Source organism: Marmota marmota, unplaced genomic scaffold, assembly GCF_001458135.2.
Source record: "Marmota marmota marmota unplaced genomic scaffold, marMar, whole genome shotgun sequence".
In the NCBI taxonomy this organism is placed as follows: Eukaryota; Metazoa; Chordata; class Mammalia; order Rodentia; family Sciuridae; genus Marmota; species Marmota marmota.
The window spans coordinates 19678372-19704646 of NW_025999960.1; the positions used below are offsets into that span (position 1 = coordinate 19678372).

The 26275-nt window shown below is 44.5% G+C and overlaps 1 protein-coding gene across 2 annotated transcripts; it reads left to right on the forward strand.

The window, feature by feature from the left end:
* The first annotated feature begins 1075 nt into the window (after positions 1-1075).
* On the forward strand, positions 1076-26031 carry Copz1 (COPI coat complex subunit zeta 1). 2 transcript variants are annotated; one of them, XM_015493572.2, is made up of 9 exons: positions 1076-1165; positions 15609-15677; positions 17240-17321; positions 17931-18022; positions 19726-19781; positions 21374-21451; positions 22227-22278; positions 23871-23909; positions 24682-26031. In XM_015493572.2, exons 1-9 carry the CDS (start codon positions 1148-1150, stop codon positions 24727-24729), a joined length of 534 nt encoding a protein of 177 aa, XP_015349058.1. In that variant the 5' UTR covers positions 1076-1147; the 3' UTR covers positions 24730-26031. The 2 variants fall into 2 exon arrangements, with proteins under 2 accessions (XP_015349058.1, XP_015349057.1); XM_015493571.1 differs by lacking the exon at positions 1076-1165 and having other exon boundaries at positions 15552-15677.
* Positions 26032-26275: the final 244 nt, after the last annotated feature.

Below are 26275 nucleotides of genomic sequence, written 5' to 3' on the forward strand. Positions count from 1 at the left end.
TTCTACCTTGAGCTACATCCCCAGTCTTTACTATTTTGCTTTTTAAACTTTTTAAATTTTGAGATAGGATCTCGCTTAACTGTCCAGGCTGGCCTTGAACTTGATCCTTCTCCCTCTATCTCCTAAAACATTGGGATTACAGCTGCGTGCCACTGTGCCTGGCTCCCCCACTGTTTTTATATATATATATATATATACACACACACACACACACTAGTGAGGCACGGGGAAAGTCAAACTTCATTAAAAGCCTTCCTTATTGTGAAATCCTAGCATTCGGTAAACTTCTCTTTTCTCATTTTGCAACGTCTTGTCCCTTCTGGAAAACCGCAGCCCCTATACTCTATACCCTCAGAGTATACCTACTCTGATCCCTTCACCCCTGGGCCCCTCCTTCTCTCCCCTCTGGTCTCCAAAACTCTAACATCCTGTTTCACTTGAGTCAAAGAAAATCCGCTTTCAGAAATTCACTGGCTTCTTGCCTATTCCTGGACCTAGCAAGGTCCGGGACTCCACCTTGGGGAGGTTGTTACTGTGGCAATCAATTCCTGGAGGCCTTGATTTATACGGTTAACGTGTTGGAACATCTTTTGGCTCTAACTGCAAGATCGTGCAGATTTTCAGTGAGGATGTTTAAGGAATCTGAGCTGACGTGAGGGGAGAGCTAGCTGTTTAGGCCAAAACACCGTAAACTTCAGGGAGAACCTATGGGGGGCGCTGGGAATAGGGATTAGGGTAGGGAAAGACCGGTGTTTAAGGCTAAGAGAACTTTGCGCCCCCTAAAGGGAGTGCGGATTAAAAGTCCGGAGGACAATATCACGTGCTCTCCGTTCTACCAATTGAAAATTAACAATCGCTTCCTCTATTCCCCATGGAAACAACCCCGCCCACTGACCTTCCCACCCCGTTCTGTTGTGAGGTTTTGGTGTTTTATTGAGTGTTCAAGCTGACAATCAAATACCTGCGCCTTCTGTTTGGATACCCTACTTCCGCTTTGCAAGAGGGTACAGTTATTGGTCAATGCAGCAGGGGCTGGATTTTCCTTATCCAATGATCTCCCTACTGGGAGGGGTTTCTTGAGGACTCAGGACCAATCAGCGGCGGCGTTGCTTTTGCGGCTCCACGTCGGCACCAGCTGCGGGGCAAGATGGAGGCGCTGATTTTGGTAGGAGCCGGAGGGGCGTAGAGCTGCTGCGGTGCCCAGACGGGCGGGTAGTCAGGGTTTAGCCGACTGGGAGCGGGGAGAAAGGGGAGTTCCGGGTAATCGTCGGGGACAGAAGGTTCTGCTGGCTGGTGTAATAAGTGTATGGCCTAGTGCAGGACCTAAAGCCTCGGTTGAGAGTGGGAGCCCTTCCGGGGAGAAAACATAGAGTCCGTAAAAAGTTAAAGGGAGCACATGGTGTCCTTAGCATTCCCTAGGATTATAAGTGTACTGGATTGGGGTCCCTCAAGGTCCTTCTCATTCTTAGCATTGTGGATGATATTCTGACTTGAATTTACGCAAACCTTCATACTTGCCCCGAAACTGTAAATTTAGAACATAGTTGTGTGGTCATCACAAAACTGGTTGTTTTGAATTTGTGTGTCCATTGATAACTACCTGGCACTTTCCTTCAAAAAAAAAAAAACACTTCGATTTCCTGTTAATCCCTATTACATAGGTATGCCATGATAAAGACTCAGCATTCTGTCAGAGTTCTGGAGTATTAGAGTTAGCATGGATCATGGAATATTTTCTCAGACTCTGTTCTCTCTTTTCCCTCCTCTTTACAGTTAGGATTCCTGCCCTTGTGGGAATGGAACTCAGGATCTCTTCCATAGTAGGGAAGCCTCTACCACTGTGCTACATCCCCAACCATAGGAATTTTTATTATAGGACCTAGGATGCTAATTTCTCCCTCTGGAGAATCGTGGTGGCTAAAGAGGTTTATTTGCCCTCTAGTTCATTTCATCCTTTTTTGCTAATTCAAACAACATAGTTATTACTCCTTCTTTAGAATTGGACTAGAGCATTTCTCTTAAAAGTGCTTATCTGGCTTTCAGAAAGGGTGTGTGTGCCCGTGTGCTCGCAGGTATAAGAATTCCACCCCCTTTCCTTAATTTGATCTTTAGCCATCTTTCTAAAGAAGCTTTTTTGTCTTTTATTTTCCTTCAGATTTCATACATATATACACACAGATCCTTATCACTAAAAGGGAAAATAGGTTTTTTAAAAAACATATTTTTTTAGTTATACATAGACACAATATCTTTCTTGTTTATTCATTTTTATGTGGTGCTGAGGATTGAACTTAGTGCTTCACATGGAACCCAGTGCTTCACATGTGCAAGGCAAGCGCTCTGCCACTGAGCCACAACCCCAGGAATAATAGGTTTTAATTTCCCTATTTCAAAGTGTCACAGAAAATTTCTACTTATCATATGGGTTGGTTAAGTTTAGGTAAAGAGCTTAAAAATTTGGGCTGGGGATGTGGCTCAAGTGGTAGCACGCTTGCCTGGCATGCGTGCGACCCGGGTTCGATCCTCAGCACCACATACAAACAAAGATGTTGTGTCCACCGAAAACTGAAAAATAAATATTAAAAAATTCTCTTTCTCTCTCTCTCTCTCTCTTTAAAAAAAAAAAAAATTGAGTAATTCTAAGTATTGTCTATCAGGGAATTAATGAGTATTCTAACCCAGGGGCACTTTACTACTGAGCTACATCCTTTGCCCTTTTTATTTTTTATTTTGAGAGAGTCTTGCTAAGTGGCTGAGGCTGGCCTTGAACTTTTAATCCTGTCTCAGCCTTCTGAGTTGCTGGGATTACAGGCATGTACCACCCTGCCTGGCAGTTAATGAGTTCTCTTAACCCAGGTAACAGACTAAAATAGATTCTAGGGAATTGGTTTCTTTGGAAGTTTTTAGATTGTTTCATACATATATTTAAAAAGGAGTCTCCTTAAAGTCCAAGAAATGAGGAAGATGATGTCTGGGGAGTCTTTTTTTTTTTTTTTTTTTGGTATTGGAGATTGAAACAAAGGGCACTGGGGGCTGAGGATTTAGCTCAGCTGGTAGCGTGCTTGCTTCACATGCACAAGGCCCTGGGTTCAATCCCTAGCACTGCCAAAAACCAAAACAAAACCAAAAACCTGAAACCAAGGAGCACTTAACCACTGAGCCACATTCCAAGCCCATTTTTAATTTTTAGCCAGGGTCTTGCTGAGTTACTTTAGGTCTCACTGATTTGTTGAGGCTGGTCTTGAACTTGCAGTCTTCCTACCTCAGCCTCCTGGGCTACTGCACCACCTGGCCTGTGGAGCCCCCCCCCTTTTTTTTAGTTTTAAGTGGACACAATATTTTATATTTATGTTGTGCTGAGGATCGAACTCAGTGCCTCAAGCATGCTAGACGAGCCCTCTACCACTGAGCCACAACCCCAGCCCTAGAGCCATTTTTTTTAAAAAATATTTTTTAGTTATAAATGGATCTTTTATCTTATTTATTTATATGCAGTGCTGAGGATCCAACCCAGGGCCTCACACATGCCAAGCAAGTGCTCTACCACTGAGCCACAACTCCAGCCCCATGTGGAACCCTTTTTAACAATGAGTTTGTGTGCAATGGTGATTCGGCTGGACCTTTGGAGAAATCTGATCAAAATATATTCTTTTGAATTTGAGCAAAATGTGAAAATCTGTCATATTTTCTCTTCCCTAGTTTTGTATCTGCTTCTCTCTTATTCCTTCCATTTAATCTGTGTCTAAGATGCTGCATTTGAAGATCCTTGCTAACTTGGTCAGGTACCCCTGAACTTTGTTTAAAAACCATACAGGAGCCGGGGCAGTAGCATACGCCTGTAATCTCAGTGGCTCTGGAGGCTGAGGCAGGAGGATTGAGAGTTCAAAGCCAGCTTCAGCAGTTTAGGGAGGTGTTAAGCAACTCAGTGAGACCCTGTCTCTAATAAAATACAAATAGGGGTAGGGATGTGGCTCAGTGGTTGAGTGCCCCTGAGTTCAATCCCCAGTACCAAAAAAAAAAAAAAAAATACTGATTCTTTGTCATCAGGAACCTATATAATGGAGTTAGGGGAAACCAAGGTATAGGGAAAAGAACTTAATAAAGGAAGTTCCTTTGTAAAAACTTGGATTAGATTTTGATTTCCTTATCCTCCCAGACCAAGTCTCTTTCTGATGCTACTGTAGGTTTTCTCATTGGGACCTTTCCATTCTTTCAATATGCAGAATTGTCCTTTCAATCATCTGTTATATAAAGCTTTTCTTGGGGACCAAGAAAAAGTACCAGCATGTATCAGTTCTAATTTTTATGCTGATCTTTGATTTGGGATATTAAACCAGGTACCTTTCTTCCCCTGTATCATCTCTATTCAACATTTTTTTTTCTCTTTACAATTTAACTTTAATTTGGACTCCAGTTAAGAATTTGTGTTCATTTTCCACTAATCCAGCCTTTCTTGACTGGAATTCTGAGAGAAGATTAAGCCCTACTGCCCTAAGGCATCCATTGCGTATAACCAATCAACTTCTCTATATCCACCATGGCATTATTTTGTACCATTCTTGGGATAAATGAGGAAACTTTTTATTACTTAAATATTATTATGTATTTGGTGATTCAGATGAAGAGTCTCAGTTGAGAATCAAGTAATTTTTCCTAGATCCCTACTTCTCACTCCCCTGACATACTGGCCCACAAAATTCAGCTCCATCTGATTTAGAATCACCTTTTCTCACTGCTCCTTTTTCTCTCATTTCCTTGTATTTTTACTCAGTAGTACATCCTGATTTTTGTCTTCATCTTCATTAGTATTTCAAAAGTACAAGGGATTCCTGGATCTCACCTTAGATCTCTACTGAGCTAAAGAGTTTACTGTATTGGCCCAGTGCAGTGGTCATGCCTGTAATCCCAGCCACTCAAGAGGCTGAGATAAGAGGATCGAGAATTCAAAGGCAGCCTCAGCAATGGTGAGGCACTTAGCAACTCACTGAGACCCTGTCTCTAAATAAAATACAAAATAGGGCTGGGGATGTGGCTCAGTGGTTTTGTGCCCCTGAGTTCAATCCCTAATAAGAAGAAAAAAAAAAAGTTTACTGAGATACTATTTAACAAGTCACTCCTTAGGGAGGGTAGACTCCTAAAATACTTTGGGTTCCTACTCTTACATTCTATTTGCTGATTCGACTAGACCTCTGGAGATATCTGATCAAAATGCATTCTTCTCACTTATACAAGGCATAGACAAGTTGTAGGATGTTGAGAAAGGAAGGGTAAGATGGACTGGGTCAAGAAATTGCTGGGCGCTGGGTGTGTGGTGGTGCATGCCTGTAATCCCAAGGGCTTGGAAGGCTGAGACAAGAGGATCGAGAGTTCAAAGCCAATCTCAGCAATTTAGGCACTAAACAACTTAGTGAGACCCTGTCTCTAAATAAAATACAAAATAGGGCTGAGGATGTGGCTCTGTGGTTAGGTGCCCCTGAGTTCAGTCATTAGATGCCCCTGAGTTCAGTCCCCGGTTCAGAAAAAAGAAAAAAAAAAAAAAAGAAAGAAATTGCTGGGCGCTGTGGTGCATGTCTGTAATTCCAGCAGCCAGGGAGGCTAAGGCAGGATGTTCAAAGCCAGCCTCAGCAACTTAGCAAGGCCCTAAGCAACTTAGCAAGACCTGTCTCCAAATAAAATGTAAAAAAAGAGCTGGAGATGTAGCTCAGTGGTTAAGCATTGCTGAGTTCAATCCCTGCTCCCCACCCCCCCAAAAAAAAAGAATAGAAAAAAATAACCATCAAAATTTGCTCTGAGGGCTAGGTCTGTGGTTCAGTGGTAGAGCAACTTGCCTGGCACATGTGAGGCACTGGTTCAATCCTCAGCACCATATAAAAATAAAATAAAGGTATTGTGTCAATCTACCACTAAAAAATACATATAAAAATTTTGCTCTGATTATGGAAATTTCTAAATAACAATAGGTTCTCTTTTTTTAGGTACTTGACAGTAGGTCACATTTCTTAAATAATACAGCCCAAGCTTTCAAACAGATTTGTCTTATCTTTTTGAGGTCTCCTTGTAGTCTCTAAGGAAAAAGACCCTTTCATCTCTTTCAGTTACCAGGGGCTTAATAATAATGCTCTTCAGCCTGCATCTTTGGACTCAGCTTTCTCTCTCCTGCTATTTCTTCTGGTTCTCCCTTTTTTAGTTGAAGGGAGAGGAAGTTCTGTAGGTCACCATTCTCCATTAATAACCTATGGAAGCCAGGTGCAGTGGTCCACACCTGTAACGCTGGTGGCTCTGGAGTCTGAGGCAAGAGTTCAAAGCCAGCCTCAGCAACAGTGAGGCGCTAAGCAACTCAGTGAGACCCTGTCTCTAAATAAAATACAAAGTAGGGCTGGGGATGTGGCTCAGTGGTTGAGTGCCCCTGAGTTCAATGCCTGATACCAAAAATAAATAAATAAATAAATAAATAACCTATGGAATCTTGCTGGGCATGGTGATGCATACCTGAGATTCCAGCAACTTGGAAGGCTGAGGCAAGGAGTATCACAAGTTCAAAGCCAATCTCAGCAATTTAGGGAGACCCTAAGCAATTCAATGGAACCTTGTCTCAAAAGAAAAAAAAAAAAAGACAGGGGAATGTGGCTCAGTGGTTAAGTGCTCTGGGTTCAATCCCCATTACCAAAAAAACAAAAACAACCCACATGAAATCTTAAAGATAATCACCTACCCCTTCCTTCCTCCTTTACCTTTCCCCCCCTCAAAGCTGAATTACTCCAATAGTTTAGATTCTTAAATCTTTGTACATGGGTTTCATTTTTCCTAATCCTCTCTGGATTCCCATTCTATCTATTTTTCCAGTACTTTACAGACCAGGCTCTAACTCTGTCCTTTCTCTCTCCTTAATAACTTTACTCTAAAACAATGACCAAGTCCCAGGTTCTAAGCCTCACTAAAAAAATCAGGCCACTCTAAGTGCACAAGGATGTGCATATACATGGAAGAAGAAACTATACAGAATACATCAATGACTCTTAAAGGTTGATATTGCTCCATGGCCCTTGCTTCCTGAATCATCTTAATGAGGCTTTTGTTAAATTCTTTTGGCACTAACAGTAGAGGTACTTGGCCTAAATGCCCCCTCCCCCTGCTTTGGGCAAAGGTATCAATTACATTAAGCCCCCAAAGCACTCCCATCTCATTCTTGGCAGTCCCCTGTGCCCCTCTTCCAGCTGCGTCCTTGCTGGTGCCTGGCCCCTCCATTTCGTTAGGAGAAGCAATCTCCTCATTCCTGTGCTGTGGAGATATATTTCTCAGCTAGGGCTCGAGCAGTGCCAGCACTGCCCCCGGTGAGGTCCCCTGCAGCCATAAAAATTTTTATTGTGATTATGTTGGTGTCGGGGTGTCCATCTGGGTTATTGCACACCTAGTTTAATTGATTGAAGTTTAATTTATTGACACTTCAAATTAAATGATCAGAATAAACTGTGCTGTTACTCTGGCCGGCTTGTTTTAATGGTTGATTGCTGGAAGCAGACCTTGGCTTGAACTAAAACCCCCAAAGAGCAATTGACGCTGCTTCTAACTCTCCCCATGTCTTGCCCTCCAAGAAGACCTCGTTATAGATTTCCGACGTATTTATATATATTTTTTCCCTCTCCTTCACAGTAGTGGGAAAGAGTTGGTCCCTGGCAAAGTATAAATTATATCAAAGGTCTGGGGGAGCTGTCACATGGTCAGAAGAAGAGGAGGGGCCCTCTGAGAAGAAAACCAGACCCTTGAGAAGCCAGGTCCTCCCTGGGAGGCAAAAGATGAGTGCAATTATTTGGATATTTGAGGAGCCTACTGTTAGGTTTAGGATCTTTTTTGGCACCAGCGATTGAATGCAGGGATGCTTAACCACTGGGCCACAACCACAGCCCCTTTTTTTTATTATTAGTTTTTTGTTTTGAGACAGGATCTTGCTAAGTTGCTTAGGACCTCACTAAGTTGCTGAGGCTGGATTTGAACTTGTGATCCTCCTGTCTCAGCCTCCCAAGTCACTGGGATTACAGGCATGGACACCACATCTGGCTAGGGTCTTTGTCATCTAGATTCTTGCTTCTCTTTCTTACTTTACTGCATTGATGTGGCCCGTGGCTTGGTTAGAGTCAGGATATTGACAAGATCACTAGTGAAAGGGGAACTGGAGGAGGCAAATAAAAGATGGAATAGTAATAATAAAGTGTCAGTACCTACCCACCCACTTAAATGCTGGAGTAATTAGGAAGAGGGAAGGCAGTGTGCCCCTGGGGCAGCTGATGAAGATGGATTGGGAGGCTGAGTCCGTTTACATTATGAGATGCCTGCACTGGCAAGGGCCCTCTTACAATTTGCCTCTCCTGCTTATGGACAGAATGGCTTTCTCACATCAGATTATTAGAAGGATCTCTCCTGTCCTTAGATTTACTAGCCTCTTTGACTTATGCTGGTGTTTGACCTCCCCTCCTCTTCAGGAAGTCCTTCCTGTTGTGTAACCTAAGTCATATATGCTGCAGAGGAAGCCTGTTTCCTCTTTGATTTGGCCTCTTTTTTTTTTCTCCCCACTCTCTATCAGTTTAGATGTCCCCATCCATAACCAATTGGTCTGGATAGTTCTGACAGTGAATTTTCTCCAACTCCTTTTCTATTGTGTAGTTTTTAGAGAGAGACTAAAACTGGAGAGGAGAGCAATTCTGCCTTAGGGGTTGATTTGGGGTGTAAATAGACTTAAAAATAAACACAGGCTGTCAATTCAATCTTTCAGAGACTAACATTGTTTTTAGGAGCAGATGGTGGGGGCAGTGGGTTAATCACGATACAAATTATGACCAAGAATGCATCAGAAATGAATCTAGCTCCATTTGCCTGTTTTCTTTGCTGAGTGATATTTAAGGGAGGGCTTCTGAATTACCAAACTGGGGCAGCAGGAAGTTCTAATACTGCTCTCAGGCCTCAGATGTGGAATATAGTCTAATTTCAGCTTGTTCAATTCATCTCTCTTCCCATCAGTGCTGCATCATTGTCCCTCATTTCTGTGAATCTTTCACTTTCATGATGGTTGAAGAGTCGGGGACTGTGTGACCAACCACTAGGAAAATTTCTACAGCAGAAAGCCTTTCAGAGTTTTAAGAAAGGACCCAAGATTTTGCATTCCTGAAGAGTTTGAGGCTTGGTCATCTTCATCCCGTAGATTTCACAGTTAGCAGACTCGGCCGTTGACCGCCGGAGGGGTGTGGCGCCGGCCTCTACTCCCCCTGCTGGCTGTGTTAGTTTTCTCAGCCTCATTCATTTCTGAAGGCCACACCTGTTTATTGAATTCATTAACTTGTGAGAGGCAACAGGCCTAATTTATAAAAGGATCAATCATTTCCCCGTTTTTTTCTCCTTCTCCACATTATTGTATTATCTTCAGAGAAAAACGTGTTTAATTCTCAACCCACATCTGTGAACTTGAAATCATAAGTTCGTGAGTGTGTATTTTGCTGGGAGCAAGGTCCATAGATTTCACCAGCTTATGAAGGGGGAAGGGAGCCTGCAGTTACTCAAAAAAGGTATTAACCTTAACTGATCTAGGTCAAGCCTCTTACTTCTCCCATGAGGAAGGTGTTTTGGAGAAAAAGGGAGAATTTGAGTATGGCTGATCAAGAATGTAATACAAGGATCCTAGGAATTTAGAGACATTTTCTCCAGTATTGGCAGAACTCTTGGTGACTTGGCTTGCCACGTTTTGGATCTGTGTTGGCTAGGAAGATTCTTTCTAGTTGTCTTCTTGCCATCAGTTCTGCCTAAGACATGTGTTTAGTGTCTTCTTTATAACCAATATTTGGTCTCATGTCAGCCAGGGAATGTTCTGAGGTACCTGTGGCTCCTATTCTAAAGCTCTGCTTTGTTTCCCTTCATGCTGGGGATGGAACCCAGGGCCTTTCTGGCACTCAGCCACTGAGCTGTATCCCCAGCCACTGAGATAGATCCCCAGCCCCTGAACTGTGCCTCTTGACTATAACTGCATGTCCTTGTCAAAGCCCTTAGCTAATTCTTCTGAAGTCCAGGCTTGTGGCTTGCAGATTGGAGCCCTCAGCCCCAAAGGAGCTTTTAATTGGAAAAATGTTGGCACAGAATCAGGGAGCAAAAATACCCAATTTTGCCATGTGCAGCTGGGAGTGGTATCTAGGAATTTTTCCTTTGAGTTTTTACTATCTTGGTTTTATTTTATAAATAGGATTGAGAGAAGAGCATCTTCTAGTTTCTGATTGGTTGAAACCCATTGCCAAACCATGGTATACCCTTTCAGTGTGGCCCTAAGAATTTCTCTTTAAGAAATGAAGAACTGGGCTGGGAATGTGGCTCAAACAGTAGTGCGCTCGCCTGGCATGCATGCAGCCCGGGTTCGATCCTCAGCACCACATACAAACAAAGATGTTGTGTCTGCCGAAAACTAAAAAATAAATATTAAAGATTCTCTCTCTCTCTCTCTCTTAAAAAAATAAATAAATCTAAAAAAAAAAAAAAAAAAAGAAAAGAAATGAAGAACTTTCCAGGAATCACAACCAGATTCTTAACTTGTTGCTCTTTTGGTTTTATGGATAACATATTCTACCTCCATGAAGGGTTTTTGATTTTGCCCCCTTAGTCACAGCTCCCAAATATTCTATCAATCTGCCCTAAACACCATTCCTCTAGTCTTTTGGTGGCATATCAAGATATATCGAGTGTTACACCCCAAAGTATTCTCTTACTTTTTTTTTTTTTTTAATCTTTATTTGTATGTGGTGCTGAGGATCGAACCCGGGCCGCACACATGCCAGGCGAGCACGCTACTGCTTTAGCCACATCCCCAGCCCCTTCTCTTACTATATAAAACTATATAAACAGAGTAACTCAGTGATTTTTAAAAATCCATCTTTACTAGTTTCACTTAAAAGACACACAAATATAGAGGTTTTTTATTTGTTTGTTTGTTTTTTTAACCCGGGGATTGAACAACTGAGGGGCACTTGCCCACTGAGCCGCATCCTGAGCCCTATTTCCTATTTTATTTAGAGACAGGGTCTCACTGAGTTGCTTAGCACCTTGATTTTGCTGAGGCTGGCTTTGAACTCCTGTCTCAGCCTCCTGCCGCTGGGATTACAGGTCTTTACACCGCTTTTATCCAGAGCTGCCTTTTAAATACTTTTGCTAATGACTCTAGTCCTGAGCAAGCTGCAGGTCATCCAGAGGCCCACAGGGGGCAGCACTAGGAATGACCCCACCCCCACCCCACCGCCTATGGTCCTAAGTGTGCAGAGGGAGAGGGTTCTGGAAGACAGTGTTTTTCATCAGGTTTCAGAAGCCCTTTATAGAGATTGAAGACACATTTGCAGCAGCCTCATTTGTTAATTTTATGGTGTTTTCAGCTGTCCTGAGCAGAGCATTCTAGTTTTCTTGATCATAAAAACATGCATGAAAATCTGTCCTACAAACCAGTCTGCCTGTACACCATTTCCAGGCACCATTAGCATTTGAGGTGAAGTTCTGTTATACACTCAGGCTGTGGCTCTCTGAAAGTCAGTGCATCACAGAACTTTGTCTCGAAAGCTTTCTAGCAGCTACCCATTTGGGGAGTGGGAGGGAAGAATAGATCTTTTAAGTCCTTTGAATATGGGCCTAAGCTTGTAGGATCTTTCTTAACAACAGCATTTAATATGCTACAAGGTCAAGCCTAGTCCATTGTCTAGGAAGCCCATTTCTCAGTAGCTGGGAGTTATTTATAAACTTGCCCTTTGCTAAAACTTAAAATGAAATTACATTATCAGTAATGGCTTCTGGGGCCTTTAAACTGGTTGGTTTTATGGCATGAGGGGAACTCCTGGCCCTCCCCATTCCTGAAAGGTAAAGGCCCCGGGCTGAAGTGGAACCGGCTGCAGTCAGGAGGTGGCAGGAGAAGTAAAGAAGCTGCTGCTGGCTCCAGCGGAAGTAGAATAGAAATGTCAAGCAGCATTGAAGTTCTAATGCATTTCTAGCTATTTTGAGTGTGATTCTTCTTTGGAAGTTTGAACTAGCCAGCTTTTCTGTCATGCCTTCTTTCTTCTTCCAGAGCTCTAATACATTGAATCTGGACCTTGTCCGTGCCTTCCTCAGCCAATCTTTATGCTGCCCGGGAAGACCCAGTGTCTCTCTTTTAAGCAGGTATTCTAGGAAGCCAGTGAAAAGAGCAGAAACAGAATCCAGGGAATGTTCTTCTCTCTTTGCCAGCATAACTGTTTAGGCACTGATACTACTTTGGCCACAAGAACATTGACTTTCACAGTTGGCTTGTGGCTAATAGGGCTTTTCTTTTCTTTGTATTCCTGTACCTTCTAAGTATACCAGATTCTGTGCATGCAAGAACCAGTCACCTATGCCTGAATAAGGTCCAGGTTAAACTAGTGGGCTTTTCTCTAAGTTGCAGTGAATGGATAGAGGGACAAAGCCAAGGATCTTCAGGGAAAACGGTTGCAGGAAAAAATGATTTCTTCTAAACTTCCTTCTTTTGGACTTCTTTGTTTCCATTAAGGAAACTCATTTCACTGAGTGTGGTGGTACATGTCTGAAAACCCAGCTGCTCTGGAGACTGAGGCAGGAAGATAGCAGGTTTGAGGCCAGCCTGGGCATCTTTGTGAGACCCTGTCTCAAAATATGAGAAAAATAAAAAGGTCTGGGAATGTACCTCTGTGGTACAATGCTCCTGGGTTATATCCCTGGTACTGAGAGGGGAAAATAAAGAAAAACACTGGTTGCAATGGCACACACCTGTAATCCCGGTGACTCAGGAGGCTGGGGCAGGAGGATCGCAAAGTTTGAGACCAACCCCAGCAACTTAGTGAGGCCCTAATGACTTAGCAATACCCTGTCTCAAAATAAAAAAAATCAAAAGGATTAGGATGTGGCTCAGCGGTTAAATGCCCCTGGGTTCAATCCCTGGTACCAAAAAAAAAGAAAAAAGAAAGAAGGAAACTCATTCTCAATTCACTGACAGGGAAATCCTTTATTGTCTCCCTCTTGGTGAATCTAGGAGCTAAGTTGCTATGGAACAGAGGCTGCATTAATGCATTAATGGGGAAATCTTTGTATGGGAAGATCTTTGAGGAGCTAGGTAGGAGTTAGGAAAGCTGCTTCTGTTTGTGACCTTAATTTAGACTAGACTCTAGAGGACTTCCCTCTACTAGACAACAGTTTCCTGGTTGGAGACAGAAGTTCCTTCTACCTTGTTTATTCCAGAGTGCAGTTTATGGGGGGCAGCTCTAAGGATTGCTTGTCAGAGGAGAGGTAAGGTCAGTAGTAATATCACCCCAAATGGTCACAGTAGAAAAATCCACTTATATGCAGAAATCTAATTATAAGAAATCCTTTAGAGCTGGGGTTGTTGCTTAGTGGTGGAGTGCTTGCCTCACATGTGTGAGGCACTGAGTTCCATTCTCAGCATCACATACAAATAAATAAGTAAAGGTCCATTGATACCTTAAAATATATATATATTTTTTTCTTAGAGCCTTTTTTTTTAAATTTTTTATTGTTGGTTGTTCAAAACATTACATAGTTCTTGATATATCATATTTCACACTTTGATTCAAGTGGGTTATGAACTCCCATTTTTACCCCATATACAGATTGCAGAATCACATCAGTTACACATCCATTGATTTACATATTGCCATACTAGTGTCTGTTGTGTTCTGCTGCCTTTCCTATCCTCTACTATCCCCCCTCCCCTCCCCTCCCCTCCCCTCTTCTCTCTCTACCCCCTCTACTGTCATTCATTTGTCCCCCTTGTATTATTTTTCCCTTTCCCCTCACTACCTCTTATATGTACTTTTGTATAACCCTGAGGGTCTCCTTCCATTTCCATGCAATTTCCCTTCTCTCTCCCTTTCCCTCCCTTAAAATATATTTTTAAAACTTCCCTTAGATGCTCACTACATCATGAAAATTTGTTTTCGGGCTAGGGATATAGCTCAGTTGGTAGAGTGCTTGCCTTGCATGCACAAGCCCTCAGGGTTCCATCCCCAGCACCCCAAAAAATTTTTTTTAAAAATCAAAATTATTTTCTCCATGATTGAACAAATTCTGAGTTTAGTATATGTCAGGCATTGTTCTGGACACTCAGATAAATCAGTGAACAAAACCAAAAAAACAAATTGCTGTCCTCAAGAATTCAAGTTGTGAAAGTTGACATTTCTTATCACCCTTTACTCCTGTTCTTAGCCTCCCCTCCCCCTCCGGAACTCTGTTGGTTTCTCACGGGGACACCTACACCTCCTGGACCCTCATGAGCCAGTTGACCTTTGTAGAACGTGTAGTTTCTGAATCCTTGGGTATAATTTTTTTCTCCTCACCCTTGGGTCTTTGTTCAACATGTCCTTAGAGAATGTGTTGGAGGACTAGGGGTTTTGCTTAGTAAGACCAGGAAAGGAGCAAAACAGCAGCCCCATTTCATAGCGCAGGGATCCCAGTGGTAAGTAGTGTTGATTGCCAAGTCAAGGAATGTGCCCTAGCAAATGCCTTCTGTACAGGTACCACTGCTTTCCCTGTCCTCCCCCTTTCCCCTCCCCTAGTAAGCTAATTAGAAGAGAGTGACCCCAGCCACTGCGGCTTTTTGTCTTTCTGTGCTCTCTTCACTGAACTGCAACAGCTGCAACCAGCCCACCACTGAGCTTTTGCAAAGAGGTATATTTGCAGTTGATGAAGGGAATTAAATGTAACCCTTTAGACTGAGGCTGGGATTCCCTTATGAGAGCCAATATTCTTTTTTATTTTTCGGTGCTGGGGATGGAACCCAGGACCTCAGGCAGGCTAAGCACATTTTCTACCACTGAGCTCATAATCCCCAGCCCCTCGGTTTGATTCTTGATAGTGAAAGAAAATTCCCCTCTTGCTTACTACCTCCAGTCCCCAGGGTGTTTCTCAAATCTTCTTACGACCCCCAAAATTCAGATTGGTTTTTGTCTTAGCAAGTTAAGTGGTAGTGACTAGGATATAGCGGGGGAATTGGGCTTGGTAGGAGAGTTTTGGGGCTGTGTCTGTCTCTCTGGGCTGCGTTCAGAATTGGTGTGTGTGTGCGCACGTGCATGCACATAAACACTTATTTTCTTCTATTCGGTGTGTGGGTGGTTTAGGGAAGGCTTGCTTTATGCCTCTGCATTGCTACTGCATTGGGACTGCAGACACTTCCAAGTGTACTAGGGCATTCAGTCCTATTTTCAGATGGCCTCATGCAATGCCTATTAATTAATCTGGTCACATTCCATACCCACCTGTGTGGGAGACCAGGGAGGGATGGTAATTTGGAAAATAACTGTACCACAGTGTTTGGAAATAACAGCATGACCTACCTTGACTGAGCTCTCTGTGAGTCAGATACTTCCTCTGTCGCTGCCTTGGAGTCCTTTGTTGAAATGCTCCCTCCCCCAGGTCATTCACTGCTTGATCATTCTCAGTGGGAAATGTCAAAATCTAACTGTGTCAGGGAAGGGGACATATAGAGTCACCTCTGTAACCCCTTACAGCCCCAGTGTGACTAGGGAAAGTTATCTGGGGTGCCAGTGGTGATGGGAGCCTTCAGGACTGAAGGTGTGTTCGTATCTCCTCAGGAACCCTCCCTGTATACTGTCAAAGCCATCCTGATTCTGGACAATGATGGAGACCGACTTTTTGCTAAGGTGAGATTCCCTTTCAAATTAGTTTAGGAGCAGGACAAAGACATTGCGAGCTTGGAATCTTGAAGACTGGCCCTACTAACTCATATTCTTTGATAGTGATAGTATCATTTTGAGAATCTTCCATCTCCCCTTGACATTTCCAGATAAAACCTCAGTTTTCTTTGGGCTCTAGCTACACTGCTTTTCTACTTGCTGTCCTCAGACTTTGACCTCCACTGTTACCCGCATCAGAGCTGGGAGAAGCATTGGAACATTGGTTCCTGATCAGAGCAGTGTCTAGATGTTAGAAGCACTCTACCCATGTACATCATTCCTACCTCCTTCCCTCCCACCCTGTCACCTGCTTGGATTTACCCAGGGGATTGTTTTGTGGTTTCAACTCTAGATTTACAGGACTCACCAAGCTTCTTACCTCTTGCCTTCCCAGTATGGTGTTTTTAACTTTGGATCTTTTGAAAGAGAGGAGAAAGGACACCCCTCTCTTCCCTCCATATTCTCCCCCTCCTGTAGAAATTTCTTCTGTCCCTGGTGTATTAACTCCGGGCAAGCATAGCATAAATCAATCAGCAGGTAGAGATTAGTTTAGAATTCACCAGCTGTTCCTCCCTGTAATTGGATGTAACTATGCAGGACACCTTTTGAAACAGTTATCCAGTTACTAAATGCCAGACCTGTCATAGGTCTTCAGCTGACTGCGACGGATTAGCCCCTAAAGAGCAGAACGATTTAGCAGCCTGCATCTCCGCCCCCTTGCCAGGGAGAGCCTGGGAATAAGTTCAGCAATGTGCTAGACTGCCCCCTGCTTCTCTTAGTTTGCAGAAAGGAAAGCTGAGACTTGAGAGAGACCACAGGGCAGGGCTCCCCATGCTGTGGAGGAGGGTTTTACAGTCTTTCCTCATTCCTCAGCTTCATACAGTGAGGGAGTGTCTGAGGAAGGGTCTGAGGAAGAGTTCTGCCTTCTAGTCTTTGTTTTCTCTGGCATGGCTGCCTGACAGGGCAGCTCCCCAGAAGCACTTGGTGGGAACGGTCTTAGGAGAGCTCTCCTAAAATGCAGATAGAAGCAGGACCTCATCTCCAGGTGTGGTGGCACATACTTTTAATTTCAGTGACTCAGGAGGCCAAGGCAGGAGGATCACAAATTTGAGGCCAGTCTTACCAATTTAGTGAGGCCATAAGCAACTTAGTGAGACCCTATCTCAAAATAAAAACATAAAAGGGCTGGGGATGTTACTCAGTGGTTAAGTGCCCCTGGGTTCAATCCCTGGTACAAAACAAACAAACAAAAAACGCAGGCCTCATTATAGGTCTGGTAGACCTTTGCCCACCGTTTTAGAAATGTGAAGTGGGATTGCTTATTGCAGGGTTCTTTAATTCTTTCTTTAAATTTGATTACTCACTGCTCATTCTCTGCCTCAGTAGCCCTTCCTTCTCCACGTCATTATTTCTCCCTCACCCTCTGCCTTGAAGGAGAGAAATCCAAGATCCCAGGGCGAGCATAGTCACTAATCATTCTGGGCTCCCAGCTCTAATGACCCAACCCTGTCTCCTTTCCCTCTGACCAGTACTATGACGACACCTACCCCAGTGTCAAGGAGCAAAAGGCCTTTGAAAAGAATATTTTCAACAAGACCCATCGGACTGACAGTAGGTCATTTTCCTTTCACTACTCCCTCTGTTGGGGGCGAACCATGGTGGGAAGGGGGTGGCAGCAGGACTGCGGAAAAAGGATAAAATGACTGCCTCCTTTTTCTTTTTCACCTCCTCCCCTCATATAATAAACTCTTCAGAAATGTAATGGGGAGGTGAGTGTACCTCACGCGGGAATACCGTGCTGGAAGGTTGGCTGTTAGCTACCTGTCTAGTCCCTGGATTTATGAGCCTCACTTGACAAATTTAACTGCAGCTCTGCTTATTGTACCGCATCCATTAGGGCAGGTAAATGGAAGTCTGTAAAGGTGACCGCTCTGCATTTTCACCTCCGAAGGATCGACTAGTATCCTGTCTCATATACAAGGAGGGAAATAAGTGTAGTGGGTAGGAGTGGGGGAGGGAGGTTAGAGAGAAGATACAATTTAGAGTCCCCCGGTTTAAATTTCCCTTCTGATACCACCCCGAAAGAATAGGTCAGTTTAAGTCTCTGGAGGTCATTAGAGCCTGCCTTACCTTGGCCCCAAACAACTGGATACCAGGAGTTCAGGTAACTCCTACTTCCTCATCTCAGGCCACTCCCTGTTTCCGCCTTTCTCCCCCCAGGTGAAATTGCCCTCTTGGAAGGCCTGACGGTGGTGTATAAAAGCAGTATCGATCTCTATTTCTATGTGATTGGCAGCTCCTATGAAAATGAGGTGAGAATCCCCAGTCCTTTTTACTATCTTTGATCCACTTCCTAAACCACAGGCAGGACGTAGCCGCATGTTTTGGGCTTAGGAGAGCCACATTCCTCTGGCTTCTGACAGGACTAACCAAGGGGTCAGAGATCTCCACCATGGCTCCACAAATGAATCTGCCTAGAAAGGAAGTTTTCCCACTTTCTTAATTCCATATAGAAGGCACAGTGTGTGTGTATGTATGTGTATATATATATATCTTATAATACAGGTTTTAATATCCTTCCCTGCACAGTGTTTTTTAAGATGGATTTCTGAGATATGGTCAAGGTTGGGGTCGGGATGCTGGGTCCTCTGTGAATGGTGCATACCCGACTGAGCTTGAGCTAGGAACAGATATTCTGGGTCATGCTGAAGCTATACAGTATGAATGGGTCATTGGATGAAGTCATACAGTGTGAATGGGACTATGGGTGAGATCCTAGCCTGCTTCCTATATTCAGGAAAAACCATTTATGTCAAGTAATAGCAACTTCCATAAGAGTAGATAAGGGCTGGGGTTGTGGCTCAGTGGTAGAGCACTTGTCTTACACTCTTGAGGCACTGGGTTTGATCCTTAGCACCACATAAAATAAAGATATTGTGTCCACCTAAAAAAACTAAAAAATAAATATTTGCGGGGGGAAAGGATAGGTAAAAATAAGCCCCCAGATAATTTTTAGCAAAAGTCAAAGTTTGAGAGATGCGGAGGGCTAGGATTGTGGCTCAGTGGTAGAGCGCTCACCTAGCACATGTGAGGTCCTGGTTTCGATTCTCAGCACCTCATAAAAATAAATAGATTAAAAAAAAAGTTTGAGAGATGCACCCCTTACTGAGCTCTTATTGCTGCGAGTGCTTTGTTAAGTACATTGTTATTTAAACCTTGCAGTGCTTCTGTGAGTCTTAGGTGTCAGTGCCTTTGTTTTACCAATGAGGAAACCAAACCATGAGGAACCATAAAATTATTTGTTTGTGGCCATTGTCAAAACTACAAAAGTGGCAGTTTCATATGGTTCAACGAAATAATTCTGTCAGGGTCATATGTATAGGAAATGGTTCAGCCGGGGTTTAAACCCAGTTCTGTCTGACTTAAAAGCCCGTGCTTGGGCTGAGGGTACATTCATTTGGTGGAGTGTGCACTGAGCATGCTCAGGGCCCTGGATTGGATTCCCAGCACCATAGGGGCAAAAAGAAGGACATGCTCTTTCCACTAGCTATGCTGTCTTTCTCTGACCTTAGCAGTGATTTTTCCTCTGTATTTAAGACATCAGATAACACATATACAATTAGTAAAGCTATGTGGAGGACTCGGGCTGTGGCTCAGTGGTAGAGTGCCTGCTTAGCATGTGTGAGGCACTGGGTTCAATCCTTAGCACCACATAAAAAAAATACATAAATAAGATAAAGTTATTTTTTAAAAAAAGATATGTGGAGGACTACAACAGGAAAATTCTATTTAAACTTCTGGCTAAAGAGGCCTCAAATTGTGGAATGGTGTGGCAGAATTCACTCCTGTGAGAAACCATACGTCCTCTTCCTGTGTTGTATTCACTTCTACCTTATGTTTCTGGTCCTTTTAGAAAGCCCATGTATTTTGATGGTTAATGAATTGGAGGGTTTTGCTTTTGGGGAGCAGTTTGTAGGGCCCTGATCCTTCTCATTCTCCCTCTGTCTCTCAACAGTTGATGCTTATGGCTGTTCTGAATTGCCTCTTTGACTCCTTGAGCCAGATGCTGAGGTAAGCAGCCATTCTTACTGTTGGTTTGGGAGAGAAAGTAGCTATTCTTCAGGCCCAAGGATTTGAGGGGGATCAGCAGAGGCTCCAGGGACTCAATTTAGTTTAAGAAGTGGTCTAATTATTTCAGAGTAACTCACACTGAGGGGGAGGACTGGATGGAGAGCATGTCCCTCCCATGGAGTAATTCTCCTGAGGATGGGGATTCTCCTACTGGTCCCCAGTGGCTCTGTCAGAGTTCTCAGCCCCTCCTGATGCTTCATTCTCCGAGGCTCTGAGGCGTCATTCTTTGCATTAGAAGCAGGCAAAGGGCAAGCATAAGGAAGTATCCCATGTGAAACATTTCATACCTTGGGAATGGAGGCGGCACTCCCAAGTTTCTACCTCTAGCCCTTAATTTTCCCCCTCTGTAGAACAGGAATAATGTGCTCTTTGCCCTCTCCTCCCTTTCCATCTCCTCACTAGTCCTCTGTTCTCCATGTCGATGGGCAAGAGAGGAGACATAAGATACTTTTCCTGAAAACACCCAGGGCTCTGAACTTCATTCCCCCAGCAGCTCCCAAGTGAACCCAGTACAGACAGCATCCGGAACAGAACAGCAGGCGCTCTCAGCCCCACAAAATCAGCAGGGCAAATGGCTCAGGTTTCCTCAGGAAGGGGATGATTTATTTTTCAGCCAGGTGAATGAATAGACTTCATTTCGGGTAATCTAGTGAAAGAGTCAAACTGACGGATGTGACAGGCCACATGCACCAACCACCGGATCTGCAGCTGGTGGATATGGACCCTGATTGTTCTTAGCCCCCTTGTTGGGATTCTTTTCTGAGCCTGAGCAGAGCTGGTAAAGGAGGGGGGAGGATGGGATGCAGAGCGAGCTGTAGGAGGTTTGTCAGAGCTTGAGTGCAGATAGGGTTTGTATTCAACCCCTTCCCACCTCCCACCACCTCCAGATTTTTAGCTGTGTTTGTTTCCTTTTTTCCTACCTACTGATGTCTGTGTTTATAAGCAATGTCATGAACAACATCATAGTAGGAAAACATCACGTAGGAAAAAAATTATATATCTAAGCTGGTCTCAGTGGCTTGTGCCGGTAGCCCAGCAACTCAGGAGGCTGAGGCTGAAGTATTTCAGGTTCAAGTCAGCCTTGGCAATTTAGTGAGACCAGGGCTTGGCACAGCAGTTCCAGAGACAGAGGCAGGAGGATCGTAAGTTCAAAGCCAGCCTCAGCAAAAGCAAGGCACTAAGCAACTCAGCAAGACCCTGTCTCTAAATAAAATACAATAAAGGGCTGGGGATGTGGCTCAGAGGTAAAGTGCCTCTGAGTTCAATCCTCAATACCAAAAAAGAAAGAAACAATAGCTCTGGATAATCAGCCTATTATTCACACTCTTTTTTGACATTCCTGATTCTTACTCAGCATACAAAAATAGGAAAAGGGTTAGAGGAAATTAGGTTGGCTAAAAAGTTCTTCATCTTATTCACCTCTTTATGTGCTTGTTGGACATATTTATTAGTATAGTTTGGGATCCCTATCCAGACAATGTCCTAGGATTCTATCACACAGGACTGGTTTTTCTCTTCTTTGGGGGATTCAGGAAAAATGTAGAAAAGCGAGCTCTGCTGGAGAACATGGAGGGGCTCTTCTTGGCTGTGGATGAAATCGTAGATGGAGGGTGAGTTCTCTGACCTGCCTGGATCTGGGATGGTTGGGTGGCTTGCTCTTCTTCTAAGTCAAGTGGGCTAAGTGGTCAGAATTCTGTCCCCATAGTATGTTGGTCCACTAGGACAGAGTGAACATGCTAGGCATCCTGGTGTACTTCCCAGCTACTCAGGAGACAGGCAGGAGTGCAGGTTCAAGAGCAGTCTTAGGCTGGGCAATGTGGCACATGCCTGTAATCCTAGCGGCTCAGGGGACTGAGGCAGGAGGATTGAGAGTTCAAAACCAGCCTCAGCAACAGCAAGGCGCTAAGCAACTCAATGAGACCCTGTCTCTAAATAAAATACAAAATAGGGTGGGGATGTGGCTCTGTGGTTGAGTGCCCCCGTGTTCAATCCCCGGTACCAAAAGAAAAAAAAAAAAAGCCTTGGAACTCAGACCTTGTTTCAAAAGTAAAAAATAAAAAGGGCTGAGAGGGGACTGGGGATATAGCTCAGCGGGTAGAGTGCTTGCTTCACATGCACAAGGCCCTGGGTTCAATCCCCAACACCATACACATACACAAAAGGGCTGGGAGGCCTGGTGTGCTGGCACATGCCTATATTCTAGTGACTCAGGAGATGGATGCAGGAGGATTGACAGTTCAAGGCCAGTGCTGGAAACCTAGTGAGACCCTATCTCAAAATTAAAAAGTAAGAAGGGCTGGGGATGTAGCTCATGGTAGAGCACCCCTGGGTTCAATCACAACACATATCCCAAAGTGAACAGTGGTCTCTTTTTTGTCTCTGTAGGGTGATACTAGAGAGTGATCCCCAGCAAGTTGTACACCGGGTGGCATTAAGGGTAAGCAGCAGCAATGTATTTTCCTGTTATCCCCCTCCCCCGAATCTATCCACAAACACCCTCCAGAGCCAGACCAACCGAATGTGTCTAAGGGTCTGGGCTGATAGCATACATACAACTTTTGTCCCTCCTTCCTATCTTAGGAAGGAAGGGAAGCAAAGGAACTTATTTCTTCCCCTAACATGATACCTAGCATCTCATGTTGTCTTTGTACAAAGTAAACATTTAATGTATTGCATGAATGATGAAATAAAAGAAACTTTAATATTCATGGTTCTGAAACTTGAGGTTGACTTATTTCCTCTTTGAAGATAGATCTGAGACAGAGGAGTGTCTTTCTTGCCTTTTAAAGTCTTATGTAACAAGGTGTGGTGGCTCACGCCTGTAATTCCAGTGGATTGGGAGCTGAGGCAGGAGAACCACAAGTTTGAGGCCAGCCTCAATTATTTAGCAAGGCCCTAAGCAACTTGGCAAAGCCCTGTCTCAAAATAAAAAATCGAAAGGGCTGGGGATCCCCTGGGTTCAATTCCTGGGAGCCCCCCCCCCCAAAAAAAAAAAAAAAAAAACCACAAAAAAACATTAAAGTCTTAACATAACTGAGAGTACTACCTCTCCATCAAGAAGTACTTATTTACCAGGCATGGTGGTGCATGCCTATAATCCCAGTGGCTCAGGAGGCTGAGGCAGGAGGATCTCAAGTTCAAAGCCAGTCTCAGCAAGGCCCTAAGCAACTCAATAATACCCTATCTCAAAAAATAAAAAGGGCTAGGGCTGTGGCTCAGTGCCTAAGCACCCCTGGGTTCAATCCCCATTACCAAAAAAAGGTTCTGTTCATCAGAACCTCAGTCCTCTTTGGTACTAGTGATATCAGAACGGGGCCTCTGAGTCTGCTACAAAAGGCTGCAAGTCTGCTATGGGGATCATGGTGGGTAGGAGAGCCTACCTGCAAATTGAGGGGGTGCTATGATGTCTGAACAAAGCAAATCTCCCCATTCACAGAATGTCCCAGCTCTGACCTCCATAGAGTGAAGGCTGACAGTGCCGGGTAATGGGAAATCTTCTCCCTTAACTGCCGTGGGCTCCATTTGCATAGTTTAATCTTCTCCTCTAACATATGTCTCTATGTGGCAAGAGAGAGGGTCCCCCACCACCGACTCCCCCCTTCCCCTTCTCAGGCTGCTGTTGCAGCAGTTTATTTCTTCAAATTAACATGCTGTCGTTACCCATCAGGCCTTGCGGGATCCATTAAACTATCCCTGGCTCCCCCTCATCCTTTCCCCAGCGATATTGATATTCAGGGAAGGTCTTCTCTGACTAGGGAATCAGGTCCCCACCCCCCGAGTTGAGGGAGTTGAGGGTCAGATAACCTGCTGATTACTCGAAATGGAATAAATCTTTTAAGAAGTCTTGCCTTAAAATGGAGGATGGATGAAATGACCCTTTTGTGTTTATGGTCCCTCTGGCCAAGTAAAATTGTGGCTGTACTAGAAGGGACTGAGAAGTTTAGGGCTCCTGCCTTTTGCTTCAGTTTAAAAGACCACCTCTTCCTATCCACTGCCAGCCTCCAACCTAAATGCTTCTCTGTGCCACAGGGTGAAGATGTCCCCTTAACGGAGCAGACCGTGTCTCAGGTATGACTTTCTCTCTTCCTCTCCAGATGGATGGGGTCACTAAAGAGGAATAGTAGTCCATCCCAGTTTGCCAAGTCTGATGAGACTGGAGATCTTCCCTGGTTCCCTCTTATTCCGGAGAACTGAAACTCACACAGCCCTGTGCTCCCCACCCCCCTCCCAACTCCTCTTCCAGTTGCATGTGAGCAGTGGCTGTCAGCCCTCCTCAGTACCCTTCAAACCCTCCCTGCCTGATGCCTCATTCAGTGATTTATTCCCCAGCAGAGGCTTGCCTTAAGCAGATGGTCTGTGTGCGTGTGTGTGCACACTCTCTTTCTCTTATTATTCAAATGAAGGCTGGAAATGCATATTCTAGGATATACAAGTTTTGCAGATCCATCCTGCTACCTTGACTGCAGATAGATTGTCTACCTGATTCAGGGGCCAAGGGAGGGGTTGTTTTTTACCCACTAGAAATCCTCCCTAAGGAGTTCATCTGGATGTATGACCTCTTCTTTTTAACATATGTCCAGTAACCCCCAGTTTTTTTTCTTTCCTCCCAGGTATACCTCTTCTCTCTTCATCCTCCCAGTGGATTTGAATTTTGGGGGAATTTCCCAAACTGACAATCCTCTAGGGCCTTAGAGACTTCTTCCTATTCCTCTACCTTTGGGGATTTTCTATTCCTCATTCTTCTAAGGACGGGGAAGGCAAGTGACGAGAAGGAGAGCCCTGCCCCCTTCCCACCCTGCCCCTCAGCAAGTCTCCCTCAGTGCTGCCCTTGTCTCTGCAGGTGCTTCAATCAGCTAAAGAACAGATCAAGTGGTCACTCCTCCGGTGAAGACCCCGTGCCTGGCTCCTCGCCCCTTTCAAAACTCTGCATGTCTGCTGTGATTTCTCATCCAGGCCCAAACCGGTGCTCTCAGGGTCATCTCCCGGATTATAAGGGATCCTTAAATCTCCATCCTGTCTGGGGTTGCCCCTCCCCCAGTACACTTCTCTCTCCTCAGTCTTGCTAGGAGTAAAGCTCCAAGCAGATTTGGATGCAGAGCAGAGGAAACATCCTCTTTCCTTCTAGACTGGATTTTGGTCCATGCTCTCCTGCCCCCATATTTTGTCTACTCCTTTGCCCTTCGCTGTAGCTACAGTCCAGATCAAAGCAGGAGAAAGAATGTGCTGAGTGTTTTCTTCCCTTTGCCTTTACCAGGCCTTGTCCCAACAGCCCATATGTCCAGCAAGGGTAGAGGTAGGAGGAGAATTCCTTTCCATATTATGAGTGAGGTTGGGGATGGGCAGGGATGTGTCCAGTCTCAGTCTCAGCTCCACTTACTGGCCTCAGCCTTTTTCCCCCCATTTCTTCTTACTGCCCTGTCCTTTGCCTTGGAAAAGTGATTGGAGGCAGCTTATAGGAGTGGCAAAAACAGTGAGTTAAATGTTATGGAGTGGGCTTATAAAGTTCATTCTCCACCCTGATCCTGGCATGCAGCTTTAAAACTGCTGTGGTCTGTGAGTGGTCATTCTGGGGAGGTCCATCTCTTGATCTGCAACATTAATTCTCCATCTTTACTACCCATGGGCCTTTTACCTGGTTTATCCTCTCTGCCCCAGAGCAAAGCCAGTCCCTGGAACAAAATTCCATTCTAGTCTTGGGAAGAAGAGTTTTTGCTCAGAACTGGGGAAGGAGGGGGACTTTCAACTGGGCCCTTGAGGTGATTGGTCCCCTCAGCTCCCAACATGTATTTTCTCGTCTGCCTTGGGTCTGCAATCTGCTGCTTAACCCTGTTCTTCCTTTGCCTCAGCCTTACATGAAAGCAGTAGGTCTGGTCTCTTTCCCTCCCTATGTGGCCAGGAGAGGTCACTTTCCTTTGGGGTTTGGGTTTCCCCAGGAGGATAAGAGAATGGATCATCCACTCTTGGGTCTAATTTTTCCCCTGACCCAAAACTTCTTCCCCACAAAAAGATAACCTTCCTGAGACTTAAACATTCTGTCCCATCCACTAACTGCCAGTACTCCAACACTGAAGTGGGGCAGACAACTGGGCATATTTGAGGGACATCTTGGTGTAAGAGATGTACAGTCAGGAGATGGCCACCTTCCTATGCTGCTCTGTGTGACGAGGAATAAAACATTTCTTTTTCCAAACTGCCTTTGTGTGATGTTTCTGTTCCTCTTCCTCTCTTTTTGGCAGCTACTCCTATTCCTCCAGCCCCCTCCCACTCCCCATCTTATAATATTTCTTCCCTCCTACCTCAGAGACTCCCCAGCAACTCAACCCCCCCCATCCCTAATTTACGCGGCTGTTTGCCTCCTTGGCATAGCTCCGTCCCCTCGTCCCCTCGCCTGGAAATTGGCGCCAGGGGTGGGGTGGGGATGGTATTTTCTCAGT